The sequence below is a fragment of the Canis lupus genome, chromosome 18 (genome assembly GCF_003254725.2).
Source record: "Canis lupus dingo isolate Sandy chromosome 18, ASM325472v2, whole genome shotgun sequence".
Classification (NCBI taxonomy): Eukaryota; Metazoa; Chordata; class Mammalia; order Carnivora; family Canidae; genus Canis; species Canis lupus.
In genome coordinates, this window is record NC_064260.1 from 91,394 (window position 1) to 108,441 (window position 17,048).

At 59.0% G+C, this 17,048-nt stretch overlaps 2 protein-coding genes across 7 annotated transcripts in view; both read left to right on the plus strand.

Annotated features, from left to right (window-relative positions):
* The window catches only part of UPP1 (uridine phosphorylase 1), a 21,341-nt gene extending 14,020 nt beyond the window's left edge, over window positions 1–7,321 (plus strand). For all 6 annotated transcript variants that reach the window (XM_035701811.2, XM_035701810.2, XM_035701809.2 and 3 more), the window contains 6 exons: window positions 846–963; window positions 3,979–4,137; window positions 4,553–4,667; window positions 6,182–6,391; window positions 6,650–6,796; window positions 7,011–7,321. In XM_035701811.2, coding sequence (XP_035557704.1) covers window positions 846–963; window positions 3,979–4,137; window positions 4,553–4,667; window positions 6,182–6,391; window positions 6,650–6,796; window positions 7,011–7,165 — 904 coding nt within the window. In that variant the 3' untranslated portion in view covers window positions 7,166–7,321. The remainder of the gene's footprint in view (window positions 1–845; window positions 964–3,978; window positions 4,138–4,552; window positions 4,668–6,181; window positions 6,392–6,649; window positions 6,797–7,010) is intronic.
* LOC118351421 (uncharacterized) lies at window positions 7,181–16,658 on the plus strand. Its single transcript, XM_035701975.2, has 4 exons — window positions 7,181–7,201; window positions 8,037–8,441; window positions 15,846–15,927; window positions 16,239–16,658. The coding sequence occupies exons 1-4, from the start codon at window positions 7,181–7,183 to the stop codon at window positions 16,469–16,471; spliced, it is 741 nt and encodes a 246-aa protein (XP_035557868.1). The 3' UTR covers window positions 16,472–16,658.
* Window positions 16,659–17,048: the final 390 nt, after the last annotated feature.

A 17,048-nucleotide genomic window follows, 5' to 3' on the forward strand; every position in this document is an offset into this window, starting at 1 on the left:
GGGGCCCTGTGGCCGGCCTGACCAGGCTGCTAAGTCCGCTGCACCACTGCCATGCCCCAGGCCACGAGGCTGCTTCTCTTGCATCGTTTCTTTCTTAGGGTTAGATTGACGGGAACCGGGTCAGGGGTTCCGGGCCGAGAGTTCAACTCGGAGTCGGTGTGCGTAAGGGTGCCAGGCCGAACACCGCACAGACCCCCACCCCTGCTCGTGGGGTTGGAACCCAAGCACGCGGGCCTGCGTGTGGTCTGTGGCCCCTTTCACGTGACGACAGCTGACAGGGCCCCCTGCGGCCTGCAAAACCAAAAATATTCCCTCTCCGGCCCTGTATGAAAAAAAGCAAACCGCAGGCCACTGTTCGGGCCAGCAGCGTGTCGTCTGGCGCAACAATAACATGAGCCCCCCACTCCGATGCGGAAGGTGGGAAGCTCTGCGGAGGAAACCAAAGGGAAGGACGCCCGTGTCACCCCTCCCTGGACGTGCAGCAAGGCAACAGAAGTGGCGCTGAGCTGTGCAGGCTGGGAAGGTGACCCCTGGGAGGGAGGGCCGGGGCAGTGCCTTGTCTCCGCTCCACCCATGTTCCCCACCCGAGTGTTGTGTTCTCCAGGTGCAGCCAAGGTCCTGAGGCGCATGCCCACGCGGGGGGCAGCCGGCTGCACTGGTCGTCGGGCGAGGTCGCGTCGGGGGCTCCGCGTTCCTGTGCCTGGGAGGGGGAGCATGTGCGGGGCTGCAGGACCCTGTCACCCCCCGATACGGGCCACACGCATCTTGGGGACCCCGGGCACCTCCACTACGGCAGCCACCGGTCTCCGGTGCTCTGCAAACCTTTCGCCTTCCTCTCGTGACAGTGGCCACTTCGTACAACCTGCCAACCCAAACGTAGCGACGATGCCGGAGGACGTCCTGTACCACCTGAGCCTCAGCACCAGCACGCATGACCTCCCCGCCATGTTCGGGGACGTGAAGGTACAAGGCAGGGCTGGGGGGTGGCGTCTGCTGAGGCCGCCCTCACTTGCGTCTCCCCCGAGGGGGCGCCTGGCTGCTCAGTCGGGAGGGCACACGACTCGGCTGCGGGGTCGTGAGTTCGAGCGCCGGGTTGGGTGTGGAGATGACTTAAAAATAAGATCTTTTTATAAAAAAAAAAAGTTATAGGGACACTTAGACGGCTCAGGGGTTGAGCGTCTGCCTTCGGCCCAGGGCATGACCCCAGGGTCCTGGGATCGAGTTCCGCGTCGGGCTCCCTGCATGGAGCCTGCTTCTCCCTCTGCCTGTGTCTCTGCCTCTCTCTCTCTCTCTCTCTCTGGGTCTCTCAGGAATAAATAAATAAGTAAATAAATAAATAAATAAATAAATAAATAAAATCTTTGAAAAGAAAGTAATATCTTCATCAGATTTTTGGCAAATTGTTGATTTTAAAGTATGTAAACTCGTGAGTGAGAGAGAACTCGTAAGTCCGGCCCTGTTGGGCCCTAACCCTCTGTACACCCAGCCCCGCTGGGAAGCGAGTGCAGGAGACTTCCTAGTGCTCCCCTGAGAAAAGGAAAAGAGGACGGGAGCGCTGTGTGGGGCAGAGGCGGCGCCTCAGCCACCCGGCCCTCCTGACCCAGCTGAGCGGCTGCAGGCCCAGAGGCCTCCGTGCTGGTGCGCCCAGGACTCCGGAAGCGGCTGTGCCGGGGGGTCAGATGCACCAGCCTTTAGATTCAACATCGAAGCAACAAGTGACCCAGGAGTGACCCAGAAGTTGCCGCTGTTCCCCGGCCGCCCCGTCGGGCCCTCTTTCATCAGGGGGTCCCAGCTGCGTGCTCATCGGGTGGTGATTTCCCAGCTGCTGACGTGGGTTCAGGGAGAGAGAGACAGAGACAGAGAGAGAGAGGGAGAGAGAGAGACGGAGAGACAGAGACAGAGAGCGGGAGAGAGACAGAGACAGAGGGAGAGACAGAGTGGGAGAGAGACAGAGAGAGACAGGGAGGGCGAGACAGACAGAGAGGGAGAGAGAGAGACAGAGGGAGAGACAGAGAGAGACAGAGAGAGAGGGACAGAGAGAGCAGGAGAGAGACAGAGGGAGAGACAGAGACAGACACAGAGAGACACAGACAGAGAGAGACAGCGGGAGAGAGAGAGCAAGAAGAGAGAGCGGGAGCGGGCTCAAGGAGGGGGACAGGAGGGACAAGCAGACACCCCAGTGGCAGGGACCCCAGTGGGCCTCGACCCCAGGCCCCGGGATCACGGGCAGGGGCTCCACCCACGGAGCCCCCCAGGCGCCCCTGCAACCGCGTCTGTTCTTTGTATTTGAGATTCTGGTTTTTTGTTTGTCTCTTTTTTTCTTAGTTTTGTTTCTTAAATTCCACATGTGAGCAAAATCCTACGGTATTTATCTTTTCCGACTTCCGTCGTTCAGCACACACCCTCCGGCTGCAGCCGTGCAGTGGCAAGGTCCTGCTGGCTAACATTCGCGTGCGTGCGTGGCTGTTGGTTCACTACGCCGGGCGTGCACATAACTTCCCTGTTGGTGTTTTCGTTTCCTTGGGTCAGTGCTCAGTAGTGGAATCACAGGCCAGAGGGTAGCTCTGGTTTTAGTTTTCTCAGGACCCTCCGCGCTGTTGGCCGCAGCAGCTCGCACTCCCACCAGCTCCCACCAGCAGTGTGTGTGAGAGGCTTCGCTTCCTCCACACCCTCGCCGACGCCTGTTGCGTCTTTTGTTGTTGATTTTAGCCACTCTGACAGGTGCCGGTGGGATCTCCGTGTGTTTTTTTTTTTTTATAAATTTATTTTTTATTGGTGTTCAATTTGCCAACGTATAGAATAACACCCAGTGCTCATCGTGTGGTTTTGATTTGTGTTTCCCTGATGATGGGTGACGCTGAGCATCTTTTCATGTGTTTGTGGTCCATCTGGATGTCGTCTTTGGAGAAATGTCTATTCAGGTCATTTGTTAAAGATTTTATTTATTTATTCTTGAGAGACACACAGAGAGGCAGAGACACAGGCAGAGGGAGAAGCAGGCTCCGTGCGGGGAGCCTGACGCGGGACTCGATCCTGGGACCCCGGGGTCATGCCCTGGGCCACAGGCAGAGGCTCCACTGCTGAGCCCCCCGGGGGCCCCAAGTTCTGTATATATTTTGGATATTAGCTCCTTCTGCATATGTCATGTGCAAATATATTCCCCCACTCAGCAGCTTTGTCATTTTGTTGATGGTTTCCTTTGCTGTTATGGTGTTTTTCCAGGTGTTCTTTTGTTATTTGCTTTCCGTGCATTACAATTTAACCTACAATTTGTTCTAGGCTACGGAAATTTCTTTTGTCATGTTTAGAGACTAATAATTCCTTCAACATCAAACTGCTTAAAACTGATTTACCTACATTTCCTTCTTGTGTACAACAAAATGAAAAATGAGTTCGTAGATGTGGCGCTTGGCAGATTAAAGGCTTCGTATCCCCGAGAGCCACCCACCCACATGATCGCTCCCGATTCCCCAGTTCCCACGGGGCCCTGGCTCTTTCCATGCTTGGGCCATCTGGCTCTCAGGCGGTGGGTGGAGGTGATGCTCGGAAGCCCATTTGCAGAGGGGCCCCAGTTGCACGGCGAGGAGCCCACATCGTTTTATTCCAAACCTAGGCTCCCTCCGGGACACCAACCAAGCTGTGCACCCGATGGGCAGAGCCGGTGCAGCCATAGAGCCCGGAAGAGCAAGGGTCTGGTGTTCCCGTGTTGTGTGGGGCTGGTTATACTGTCCGGGCCTCCTGCACCGGTGCTGGTTCCATGACCCAGTCGGTGCTTCTCAAACTGAGCGAGCATCCAGAGCACCGGCACCCGAACAGCTCGCAGAAGCACCGCAGACAGCGTAGCTCTGGGTGGGGCCAGGGACCTTCGTCTCCCGTGAGACCGGGCAACACTGACGTCGGCGGGGGCCCCAGGGAGGACCCCGCTACGAGGACGGTGCACGGCGCCCGGACTGACGGGGCTGTGTTCTCTGGCTGCAGTTCGTGTGTGTCGGGGGCAGCCCTACTCGGATGGAGGCCTTCGCCAAGTACATGGCCAAGGAGCTGGGCCTTGACCACCCAGGTGCTGAGTATCCCAACATCTGCGCGGGGACCGACCGCTATGCCATGTTCAAAGTGGGACCCGTGCTGTCTGTGAGCGTGAGTACCTGCCCTGGCAGTGGGCTCTGGGGTCGGGCTCTGCAAGGGGTCGGGCCCTCCGCGTGCAGCCTGGTCCCCTGCACGTCTGTGTCCCCGGGGCGGGGGGGCCAGGGACGCGGCGAGCCGTCGACCAGCACCAGCTGTCCAGAGCGCCCCCGGGGTGCAGAGACGGGTTCAGTTCCTAGAGACAAGCGGCTGCTGGTTCCCCACCGAGCTTCTCAGCGCCGCAGACGGTGGCTCTGCACGTGGGCCGCACTGCCTGTGTGGACCTGGGCAAACGTTTGCACCTCCCAAAGTGTTCATAGTTTTAAACGTGTGTTTGGAAGTCCGTCCTCTCTGGCTGTCAGCCTGAGATGCGCAGGGACACAAGGCGGCCGCCCCCTGACACGACGCTGGCATCTCCCCCTGGTTCTAGCACGGCATCGGCATCCCCTCCACGTCCGTCATGCTGCACGAGGTCATCAAGCTGCTGTACCACGCCCGCTGCTCCGACGTCACCGTCATCCGCATCGGCACGTCTGGCGGGATCGGTGAGCATGCGGGGCCTCCGCCGGGGCCAGCGTCCCACGCAGGACCTGGCGCCGGGCGGGCCGGGCTTGGCATCTCCGAGCTAGTGCCCAGCTTTGCCCGAGGGAGCTCGTTAGCAGGAGGCATGTCTAGAAGCTTGTTTGGCCATATGTCTCTCCAGCCGCATCTCGCAGCCCGGCCCCCAGAAGCAGGTCATGGAAAGGCGTGGGGCCGAGCTTGGGCAGGGCCTGGTCCTTCGGGGTGAGCGCTGCCCCGCCAGCTGCCTGCCTCTCTCTCTTCCTTCTAACCGCGTCTCCGCTCTCTCCTGTCCTCCGCCCTCCCTATTCCTGCAAGGACTCGCTCGGTAGGAGGAAACCGACGGGAAAGTCAAAGGGACAGATGGCAGACAAAGTTAAGATAAGTGTCTTCAAGGTGCCTAAAGGGTCCCCAGCTGGTCCCAACCACGGTGTTTTGTCCTGTCTCTGAAAGCCGCAGAGAGCACGGAAGGAGGACAGGAGGCAGGGAGACAGCAGGGAGCGGGGGGGGGGGGGGGGGGCGGCTCCAGTGCTCGCGTGCTGCCCACGGGGAGCTCCCGGGAGGGGCCTGGGGAGCCTCCAGCAGCGGCGCCCGCCTGAGGGGCTCACAGCCGGAGGGGGACGCGGGCAGCAGGAGAGCCCGCATTCTGGGGGCGTCGAGGGAGTGAGAGCCGCCACTGAGCCTCCTGGAGGTGGGAGCAACTGCAGAGTCGCTCCCCCCCACCCACCGCCCAACCTAGCAGAGCGGGTGGAGACAGAGGCCAGGTACACGCCGGGGAGCGGGATGGACTGTCACGGTTCAGGAGGATGGCGGGCCGGTGGCTCTGGGACCATCCCCTGGCTCCCCCCTCACCCCCGCCGCCGCCCCTAGACGTTGAAGCAGCCAGTTTCCCATTCCGGTCGGTGTCAGAAAGGCTCGTGGTCAGTCTCACCCAAAGTGCTCAGAAGATCAAAGACTAGGAGCAGAACGATGTCCCCCCAAGGTGGAGACGCCCCGGGAAGGTGTGCCCGGGAAGCCTAGGATGTGGAGCCGAGTATCTCAAGGGTCAAAGGCAAATGGGACTGGCTGAGAGTCGGGGGCTGCTGGGCCGGGTGCGGGGAGCACAGGGCTTCCTTAGACCGTCCTTGTCTACTTCTGCGGTCACTTGAAATCTTAACGAGAAAGCATAAAGCAGGAACCGGGGAAGCACCGTGGTCACCCGAGCGGTGGCGTGCAGGGGACAGCAGCCAGGACTGTAGACCCGGAACCTGTAGTGGAGACAGGGGGGCCCCCCTGGCAGTGTCGTCCTCTTTGCTCTTTTCTCTTCCGTATTCTCTGCACTGCTTACGCGTGACACCTATCATTTGAGTAAAAGAATTTGATGCAAAAAATGGGTCCCTAGGAAGTCTGTTTCAGACCATTAGCGGGTGTCCCGGTATTTTGGTGCGTAGACAGGCGCTTTCCCCCGTGCGTGCCCCCTGCGTCTGCCCCGTGTGGCCGCGACATCTGCTGCTCCCTTCAGGTCTGGAGCCTGGCTCCGTGGTCGTCACCCAGCAGGCGGTGGATGCCTCCTTCTCGCCCATGTTTGAGCAGATGGTCTTGGGGAAGCGGGTGGTTCAGAGGACAGACCTGGACCAGGAGCTGGCGAAGGAGCTGATGCAGTGCGCCACAGACCTGCCGGAGTTCCCCACGGTCCTGGCCAAGACCATGTGCACCTCAGACTTCTATGAAGGTGAGGGGCCGGGCCTCCCCTCCCAGCGGCGGATGGGGCTTCTGCGTGAGGGGCGTCCCTCCTGCCCGGGCTCCCGCCTCTTCCACGTTTCCATGGTGCACACAGCACTCGCTGTGAGCGGCCGGGGTGGGCTCCAGGGTGGGCATGGCCAGTGGGATCCCAGGGGCCCCTGTGCCCTGGCGCGTAGTGCGGTGCTGGCACGCAGTAGGAGCTTCCTCTGCGCGTGTGGTCAACGCTGCCGTATCTCCGCGTGTCCAGGCCAAGGCCGTCTGGACGGCGCTCTCTGCTCCTACACCGAGAAGGACAAGCAGGACTACCTGCGGGCGGCCCACGCGGCCGGCATCCGCAACATCGAGATGGAGTCTTCAGTCTTGGCTGCCATGTGCAGCGCGTGTGGCATCCCAGGTAGGTGCCTCTGGTCTCCGGGGTCCCTCCTCCAGGGCCCAGCCTCCAGGCCCCTATCCCCAAGGGCCTTGCTTTCTTGAAGGTTCTTTTGGACGTGAAGGCTGGGAGGGGTCAGGCGAGAACAGGGCAGGGGCAAGCGGAGGGGACACCTTGTCCTGGGGAATCCAGGGAGAAACCGGGCGCTTCGCCCTGACGTGCTGCTTGCTCTTTGCAGTGGCCGTGGTGTGTGTCACTCTGCTCAACCGCCTGGACGGGGACCAGGTCAGTAGCCCGCATGATGTGCTGGTCAAGTACCAGCAGCGGCCACAGCGCCTCGTGAGCCACTTCATCAAGAAGCGCCTCGCGGCCACCGGGACCCTGAAAGCCTAAGGATGCGCGGCTACGATGGCTGCAAATAAAGTCACAGTCTGGGCGCCTGGCTGGCGCAGCCCGGAGAGCCCGCTACTCCTGGGAGCTCAGGAGCCTGAGTTCCAGCCCCAGTTCGGGCAAGATTACTTAAATAAATAAATACATTAAAAAAAATAATTCCCCATGAAAATCTCCTTTTGTAGAGTCTTCGTGCACACTTCCATAAGAATTTAGGGAATTGGGTTGCAGCTCAGGGGCTAAGAATCCTGCATTAGTAACAAAAATTTTTAAAAGCTTCTGTGGGGTGTTTTTTGACCACATTAGCTTAGCCTGGGTTGGGTCTTGTTGGAGAACGTTCCCCTCGATGCTTGAAGTATTTCTAGAGAAAACTTTCAGACTTTTAAAATCTTAGGAGAGAAAATAAATTAAAAAATTAAATAAATAGGGATCCCTGGGTGGCGCAGCGGTTTGGCGCCTGCCTTTGGCCCAGGGCGCGATCCTGGAGACTCGGGATCGAATCCCACGTCGGGCTCCCGGTGCATGGAGCCTGCTTCTCCCTCTGCCTGTGTCTCTGCCTCTCTCTCTCTCTCTCTCTCTGTGTGACTATCATAAATTAAAAAAAATAATAATAATTAAATAAATAATAAATGAATAAGTAATAAATAAATAAATAAATAAATAAATAAATAAATAAATAAATAAATTCTAAGGAGAGGAGCTCTCAAGTCAGGGTCCCCTCCAGAGAGAGTTTTGTGAAAAGAATTTTTTAAACGGTAAAATCCTGCTGGTCCTACAGATACAGACGATCACGTGTGCTGGGAGGAAAACATTCTTGCGAATGTAGGACGCTCCGCTCCCGGGAACCAGCAGGCCACTGCCCCACGCACCCTAGACCGCTTGCCAGGAGGCCAGGCCGCGACTCTCACCCCGTTGTGCAAGGAAGTGGAGCTGCGGGCTCCTGGAGGGGCGAGCTCGGGCCCCTGACGGCCTCGAGGGCTTGGGGCTGCGCGTTCCTGGTTCCACGCAGCACAGGCCCCGGTGGATCTTACGTTGTAAAACCGAAAGGTCAGGCCTCCTGGCAGCGGGTTGTTTACAAGGAGCTACTTGTGCCCTACAGGTGCCCCCGGCACAGCCCCGCACACCACGGGGCCCTCGTGCGCACACAGACCCGCGTGGACACCACCCAGCCGGCGCCCAGGTTGGCCGAGGATGCACCCAAGCGCCGTGGGAAGTCAGTCGGACGAATGTGCCGGGCCTCTCGGAGGAAGCCGCTGCCGCCGCATCGTTCGGACAGACGGTGAGACAGGTGCCCGGGGGCTGGTCTCGGGGCAGCAGGGCCTGCGTGGCTCAGCGGGTGAGGCGTCTGCCTTGGGCTGGGGCCTCGATCCCCGGGTCGGAGCCCACGCCCGGCTCCCTGCTCGGCCCCCCCTTGTGCTCGCTCTCTCTTCCTCTCTCTCCCAAGTCAATAAAATAAAATAAAACATAAAGAATAAATAAATAAATGACACTGCAAACCCCAGACAAGCCGACGGTTCCAGAATCAGGGCGACGTGAAAGGCCATTGCGGAACCATGCGGTGTTTATGGAGCCCGGGCAGCTGTGTCCTGGACCAGGGGCCGCACTCACTCCGCAGCGGGGTGCCGTCTCGGCGGCGGGGGTGCTCACGCACAGACCCGTGGGCGCCGAGCTGCAGCTCCCTCGTCTGTAGTGTCCCCCTAGGGTCCTGGCACCTGCCCCCCTCCGCTTTTCCTGCAACATTGCTCCCCTCCTCCACCACCCAGGTGGAGACCAGGGACTGCGGGATGGCTTTCTTAGCAGTGACCTTCATCACGTAGCTAACCTGCCTCCCCTGGTGCAGGACGTGTGCACCCTGCACTGAGCTCTGCCTCGGTCTCCCCACCACCCTGCTCCACCCAGGACCATGGGGTGCGCCAGCCCCTGCCCGGGCCAGGGTGGGAGTCGGGGAGCGCGGGAGGTCTGTGTAGACGCTGGCTCTCTGGGACAGCAGCAGACTGCGCGTCCAGGGCCCAAGGGCTTCCCAGGCTCCCCAGACTCGGAACTGTCGGGACTCACCTAAAGCCTCTGGGTGAGAACGACCCCGCGTGAAAAGGTGCAGCCACGATGGAAACTGTATCATGAGGCCTCACAAGGGACACATGCAGGAGGCCCCGGGGGCCCAGCGGCTTGAGCGCCCGACTCTTGGTCTCAGCTCAGGTCATAATCTCAGGGCTGTGCTCACAGGGCATCTGCCTCTCCCCCCTCTGCCTCTCCCCCTGCTCTCACTCCGGCAAATAAATCAATACATCTAGAAAGAAACAAAAGAAAGAAGGAAGGAAGGAGGGAAGGAAGGAAGGAAAGAAGGAAGGAAAGAAGGGAGGAAGGAAGGAAGAAGGCAGGCAGGCAAGGCCTGCTCAGCAAGCCCCTCTCTGGGTATTAGCACCTGAGTCACAGGCAGGGACCTGGGCGCACCTGTCCCCCGGCCTCCAGCTGGGTGCTGCACCCCTGCATGCCCCTCAACAAATGGAGGATAGGCCGAGTGTGGTGCGTGTGCAGCGGGTGTTATTCACCCTGGAAAGGGAGGCCGTGTGACACCTGCTCCAACGGGCATGAACCCAGAGGACCCGGTGCCTGGGGAAACGAGCCAGGCACAAGGTCATGCATGCACCTCCGAGGGGCCCTGGGGCGTCACATCCTCAGAGGCGGAGAGCAGGTGCTGGGCGCCAGGGCTGGGGCTCGTTGACCAGCGAGGACCTGCGGAAAGGGTCCCGGGACGGCTGCCGGGGGGGCTTACATGGCTGCGGGAAGGTGCTTTGTTTTTTTAAGATTTTATTTATTTATTCCTGAGAGACACGGAGAGAGGCGGAGCCACAGGCGGAGGTTGGCCGGGCCCCGCACGTTCAGGCCTGCTCCGTAGCCTGCGCCGTCTGCGGGGACTGCCCCTCGGGCTCAGGGTCCCCCGTGGCCCCGGCCCCCGACCAGTCGGCCGGCTGGCCCTGCGGGTGTCCGGGGGCCGTGGTTGGCAGCTGGCGGCCTGACCGCACACGCGCCAGATTGCCCACCTGCCGGCCCGGGCCCCCTTCCCGGTGACCACCGCCCCTGGTGGCTGAGGAACGGCCGCGATGCTGGGGTTATGCAGACGGAGATGGGGCGGGGGAAAACGCTCAGCACGCAAGGCACAGAGCTCAGGCTGCATTTCAAATCCCCTGAACATGAAATCAGTTGACATCCAGCCGCTCCCCTCCACGTGCTAGGGCCACCCCCCAACTGCGTCTCGAGGCTGCAAGCGTGTTCACGAGATCGAGTCTCTGCTTCCTTGTCTCCGAAGCCACCATATGGGACAGACCCTCCCTCGCAAAGCGTTGTGGGTTCTTGTGAGTTCAGCGTCGGGTGTCGACCTGGCGAGACCGCGGTGCCCGCATCAGCCCAGTGGTCACCGCGCAGGTGGTTTGCACGTGTGGTCGACGAAGAATCGCTTGACGCTAAGTGAAGGGGAGTCCCCTGGACGATGTGGTGGGCCTCGTCTAATCAGGGGGCGGCTCTAAGTTTTCACAGAGAAGTCATTCTGCTTCACGGCTGCAGCCTAGAAATCCTGCCTGGGCTTCCAGCTGGGAGGCCGCCCTACGGATTACTGGCACACACGTCCCCCGTGTCTGAGAGCCCGTATTTGCTGTTGGGTCTGTGTCTCTGAGGGCCGTGACACGTATGCAGTGGCCTGGAAGGTGCACGGGACCGTGTGGGCTTGGCCGTGCCTGGGGACTGCCCCGGCTCCGTGAGGCCTGAGGGTGAGGGGCCCCCGGCGACCACTTCCCCCCGCAGAGGACGCAGAGAATCCGCAGCCCCTCGGGAGACGGTGGGCTTCCAGGTTCGCGGGGAGGCTCTCCTAGTGTCCCCCAGGCGGTGGGCTGAGTGCAGAGCAGCTCAGCAATGACACGTGGCCCCTCTCCCTGCCCTGCTGCCCTGGGGCGCTCACTCAGGCAGGGTGCACACGTCCTGCAGCCGTGCTGGAGGCTGCGTCTGGCAGCTCCTGCTCTCAAGGCAGGGCCCAGGTGTCCCCACATGTCTCCACACATCCCCGGGCCTCGTCCCCACACGTCCCCACACGTCCCCACATATCCCCAGGCGTCCCCAGGCCTCATCCCTAGGCCTCGTCCCCACACGTCCCCACATATCCCCAGGCGTCCCCAGGCCCTGTCCCCAGGCCTCATCCCTAGGCCTCGTCCTCACACATCCCCATACGTCCCCAGGCCCTGTCCCCACACGTCCCCACATATCCCCAGGCGTCCCCAGGCCCTGTCCCCAGGCCTCATCCCTAGGCCTCGTCCTCACACATCCCCATATGTCCCCAGGCCCTGTCCCCACACGTCCCCACATATCCCCAGGCGTCCCCAGGCCCCGTCCCCAGGTCCTGTCCCCAGGCCCCGTCCCCAGGCCTCATCCCTAGGCCTCATCCCCACACATCCCCACACATCCCCACAGGTCCCCAGGCCCCATTCCCAGGCCCCATCCCCACATGTCCCCAGGCCCTGTCCCCACACATCCCCCGCTCCTTGGACCACATGCCTCATGGCCGTGGGTTCTCAGCACCGTGCCCACGGCCACCCACCTCTGCCGTCAGTGGGCATGGCCTCCGCCCGCCCCAGAGGGACCCAGACCCCAGCCCTCAGGGGCCTTTCGGGGGGAGCTCACTGAGGGCTCTGAGGGGAAGCGCGCGGGTGCTCTGCTCTTCCCTACTGGGACTCCCGCACAGTGTTTTTCTGTTTTTCACAGATTTTATGCACGTGTGTGTTTGAGAAAGAGAGAAAGCACGAGTGGGGGGTGGGCGCGGAGGGAGAGGGCGAGGCTGACTCCGGCTGAGCAGACGTCTCAAGGATTCTTGGTCGCGGCCCCAGACCTCGCCCCACCAAGCCTCACCTGGAGTCCAAGACCTCATCTCATCCCTAGGAGCGGGCTGCTGGGTCACAAGGCATTGCTGTTTCGCTCTCTGGAAAACCACTTGGGCATAATTTTATCTCCATGCAGGAAGCCCAGGGACAATTGTAATTAGGTTGAACCTCTTTGCGGCTCCCCTTCTCACATCTGGTCCCTTCTGGAGATGGAGAGGCCATTCCAAATTTTTTTAAGATATTTAATTTTTTATTTTAAGTAGGCTCTGTACCCATCGTAGGACTTGAACTCACGACCCCAGGACCAAGAGTCACAGGCTCTGCTGGCTGAGCCAGCCAGGCGCCCTCGATATGATCCGCCCCCGCCCATGACCGAGGGTGGCCGGGCTCCCTGTGTTTGCAGGATGTCCCCGCCCGGGGGTCCGGCAGGTGCTCCAAGTGGGTGGCAGTGAGTCTGCAGAAGGGTCCCCAGGCAAGGTGCCCAACTACTCCCGGTGCTACATCCAGAGATGCCGCAGGTGCATCTGTGTCACCCCCAGACACCTGGATGGGCCTTGTGAAGGTGGCACTAGGGGCCACCCCAGAATGTGTCCCTGTGGCCTGAGGATTAAGAAACAGCAGACACAGGGTTAACTGACAGCAGAGTAGGGCTCGCCCGTCTGTGAGGCGATCTCCGCTGGTGGGAGCCTCTTCCTCCCGGCAGGTGGGGAGCCGGTGGGGCCTCGGGGGGCTTACGGGAGCTCAGAGGGGCCAGCTGCCAGTCTGAGCTTGCATTGGGCGACCCTGGGTCCTGCGGACGAGGAGAGGACGGGGCCCTAGGACCCTTGGGCACTGCTCTGGACCCTCCCCAGGAGACAGTGGGGCGCCGGGGCCAGCCAAAGCCCCCCAACTCTGATGGGAAGGGGCGAGTACTGGCGCTCACCGAAGCTGGGTGACCTGCACGACCGGTGACCTCGTGTGCGGCCCCCACACAGGGCGCCAACCTAGGTTCAGGAGGGACGCAGTCACCTCCCCTGTGAAGTGCTGGACCACATCTCCCGCGGCGCCTGCAGACGCTCCCACCCTCCTGCCTGTGATGTAATGTCCCCTCCCAAGTAGCCTGAAAACCAACTCCCGACAGCAGCGTTCACCGGTTCCCACGGGTGTAAACCCTCCTGCACGCTGGGTCACGAGCTCTCCAAGTCGTGGGTCACTGGACTCACGGTGGGTTGGGGTGGGGTTTGCATCACACAGTCAGTGAATAGAAGTATCCACTTACATTTCACCTAAAATAGAAGCAGTAAAAAGTAGTAGGATCGTTGCAAAGTGGTGAGTTTTGAGGATTTATCACTTCAGCTTTTCACATAATTTGTGTGATCGTGAGTCAATTCAGTTTTGCAGAACGGGGTTACCGACTGGCTGCTAAAATTCTCCACAGTCGACCCCAAGGCACCCGCCTTCCCTGGTGCTCCCCGGCCCGTGGAGCTCCGCCTCGACCCCAACCCTAAGGATCAGAGGCTCTGATCCCACGGGGCCAAGGACAAGGCCCTGACTTGACAGCAGTGCCCATCTTTAGGCGCCGGCTGCTGGTCGGGTCCCGGGATAGGCCTACTTCGATTCTGGGGCTCTCTTAGCCCCCTCAGGGGTGCTGTCTCATCACCAGGCTGGGCCTGGGGGGGCCCAGGTGCGGCAGCCTCCCCGGGGTTCACCCGTTCACTGTGGCTGCAGTCTTGCCAGCCCGCGGTCCAGAGTTTGCAATCGTCTTCCCTGGTTCGACAAGACTGCAGTCAGGCGCCGCCTGGAGCTCAGGGCTGGGGAGCAGAGCCTCCAAACTCTGATCTCGGGGGGTTCCCCTAAACAAGAGGAACTGACCTCTGGCAGTTCCCGAGGCGGGAGGCCCACGATCAGGCGCCTGCTGGTTCGATGCCAGGTGGGGACCCTCCTCCGCCTTCCCGCTGTGTCCTGGCTTGGGGGGCATAGGCTCTGGTCTCTTCACCTTGCAAGGTCACCAGTCCCATCATAGGGCCCCACCCTCGGGACCTCATCTACCCCGACCACCCCTGAGAGGCCTCCTAAACCATCACATGGGGGCTGGTCTCAACCTATGGGTTTGGGAGGGATGCGGACCGGGGTGGGGGGTGTGAATAACACAAACCAGTCCTACCAGGGTTTTGGAGGCTGGAGGGGCAAGAGAGGGCTGGATGAAGACCAGATCTGCTGTGGGTTTTCTTTTTCTTTTTTTTTTTTAATGAATCATTTTTAAAATATTTTATTTATTTATTATGAAAGAGAGAGGGCCCAAGCAGAGAAGGGGCAGAGGGAGAAGCAGGCGCCCCGCTGAGCAGGGAGCCCGACGTGGGCCTCGATCCCAGGACCCCCGGATCACGACCTGAGCCCAAGGCAGACACTTAACTGAGCCATGCAGGCACCCGGGAGTTTTTTCTTTCATTGTTGAGTTTTCACAACTCTTTATATATTCTAAGTGTGAGCGCATCGTCAGGTATGTGGTTTGCAGGGTTTCTCCTCCCAGGCTGTGACTTGTCCGTTGGTTCCCTCGAGGGTGCTCTTTGCAGAACAAAAGGTCTTCATTTTGATAAAACCTAATTATGCATTTACACAATTTTCCTTTTGCAGGCTGTCCTTTTTGCATCACATCTTTGTATTCTTCAGTTTTTTTTTTTTTTTTTCACCAATATCTTTCTCCTGTCCTTCTGTCATCAGTGACAGGAAGGTTGGGAACTGTCACGTGCCACAGGACCCTAAGATTGAGTTCGTATTTTCACTCTCTGTTCGTCTGTTGTCCAGACCTAATCACTTCTATTGATCCATGTTCAGGTTCGCTGACGTTTTCCACCCTTTCAAGTTTGCTACGGAGCCTCTCTGGGGAATTACTTATTTCTGTCATTTTATCTTATTTTATTAAGATTTTAAGTCTACAGCCAACATGGGGCTTGAACCCACAACCCTGAGGTCGAGTCACACGCTCTACCAGCTGAGCCAGGCAGCTGTTCCTAATTCTGTCGTTTTATATTTAAGTTCTAAAATTTCCCATCTGGTTCTTTTTTATAGCTACCAATTCTTTGCTGAGAACACCTAACTTTTCAATTGTTTCAACACTCCTTGTGCTTACTCAATGGAGCAGGGTTGTTTCAATTTATTTAAAGTAGTTAGCTACTCTACTAATTCCAACCTCTGGGACATCTCGGGGGCTGCCGTCAACTGGTCGCCTTTCTCTTGAGAATTTTTTTTTTTTTTTTTTTTTTTTTTTTTTTTAGGTTTTCTAGTCCTTGTCTATGTTGGGTTTTATCCTGGACATTTGGACTATTCTAAGACTGGGTCCTATTAAAATCTGGGGAAAGTTGATTTGCTTGCTATGCTTTTTTGTTAATTTTTTTTTTTTTTTTACAGATTTTACTTATTTACTTGAGAGACTGAGAGACGGGGAGGTAGAGGGAGAGAGAGAAAGAGACTCAAGCAGATTCCCCACTGAGCAGGAAGCCCAACAGGGGGCCTGACCCTGAGATCCCGACCTGAGCCACCTAGGTGCCCCTGTTTTATTTTGTTTTATTATTTTTTTAAGATCTTATTTATTTATTCATGAGACACACAGAGAGGCAGAGACCCAGGTAGAGGGCGAAGTAGGCTCCCTGTGGGAGCCGGATGCAGGACTCGATCCCAGGACCTCAGGATCACACCCTGGGCCCAAGGCAGATGTCCAACCGCTGAGCCCCCCGGCGCCCCTCATTCTGTTTTACCAGGCAGTCAACTCAGGCTCGCTCTGCAAGTCCTGACCGCATCTCCGATGTTCTGTGCACCTAATGTTAATTCAAATTTTGAAGGCTTTGCAGCACTATTCTCGCCTGCTCCACACATGTACCACCCGGGGACCGGTCGGGGTCCTGGGTAGTGTCTACTTTGAAGGTTAGTTGTTTTTTAAAAAATGTCATTTAACTTCAATTTCCCGACATACAGTATAACACCCAGTCAGTCCGTTCTTGTAGCCTTCGCTACGTGGATTGTGTCCATTCCGGGCACGCATGGCTCAGGGGCCCAGGCTTCTCTGGCCGCGTTGTCCACAGAGCGCTTCCTGGCTCCCCGTTGCCCGGTGTCCCAGCTGTAGTGTCCCTGAGCTGCCGCTGCCACCTGCCAGGACCCAGGGATCTCCTGGCAGTGTCCTCTGGCTGGAGGCCCCCTTCCTGGAGTTTCACCCGCATGTCTGTTCCCACTTCCAGGATTTGGGCAGCATGGGAGGAGTCACCCCGGCTCCCAACAGAAAGGAGCCTCCTGCCATATGGGTCCTGGCTGGACGTCGAAGTCTCCACCCGAAAGTCTGCTCTGGGTACTTCTCAGGGTTCTCCAAGAGCTGGTGTCTACCTTCTGTGCAGGCGCTTGGGTTGCAATAGTGGAAGAGAAGGTGGAATGTGCTCAACCAGGGCATGGCGGCCTAGCTTCTCTCTCTCCTTGAGGCTTATTGATCTGAGAGAGAGAGAGAGAGAGAGAGCGCACACGTGGAGCGACAGAGGGAGAATCTCAAGCAGCCTCGGCTGAGCAGGACCCTCGATCTCATGACCCTGGGATCATGACCTGAGCTGGAACCAAGAGTCAGATGCTTAAGTGGCTGCACCACCCAGCCCTCCCCGCCCCCACCCCCCATCCTGGCTTATAAGTAAAAGGGTCATAGACCAGATTTAAGGTAGAATAATTTGGAGGAATATTACTGCTTTTTGATTGGTTTTGTTTTCTAGGAGCTTCGATCAAGTTGTCTGAGGCAAGTGGATGGGATTGCTGGGGGAGAACAAGGGGAAGCTCCTCTGAGCCGGACCCTCGCTGCCCTGTCCCCCCCACAAGCAGCAACTGGGGTCCGAGTGTGCGGGACCGTGGAGCCTGGGAGGAAGCGGCCCTCCCGAGAACCAGCGCCCTCATGGCAGCAGAGTGGCGGAGAGGGCAGGGGGGTGGCAGGGGGTGGCAGCAGGGCACAGAGCCTGCCCCGGCCCGGGGCTGCCAGGAGCCTGCAAGTCGTGGGGGGGGGGGGGGGGCGCCAG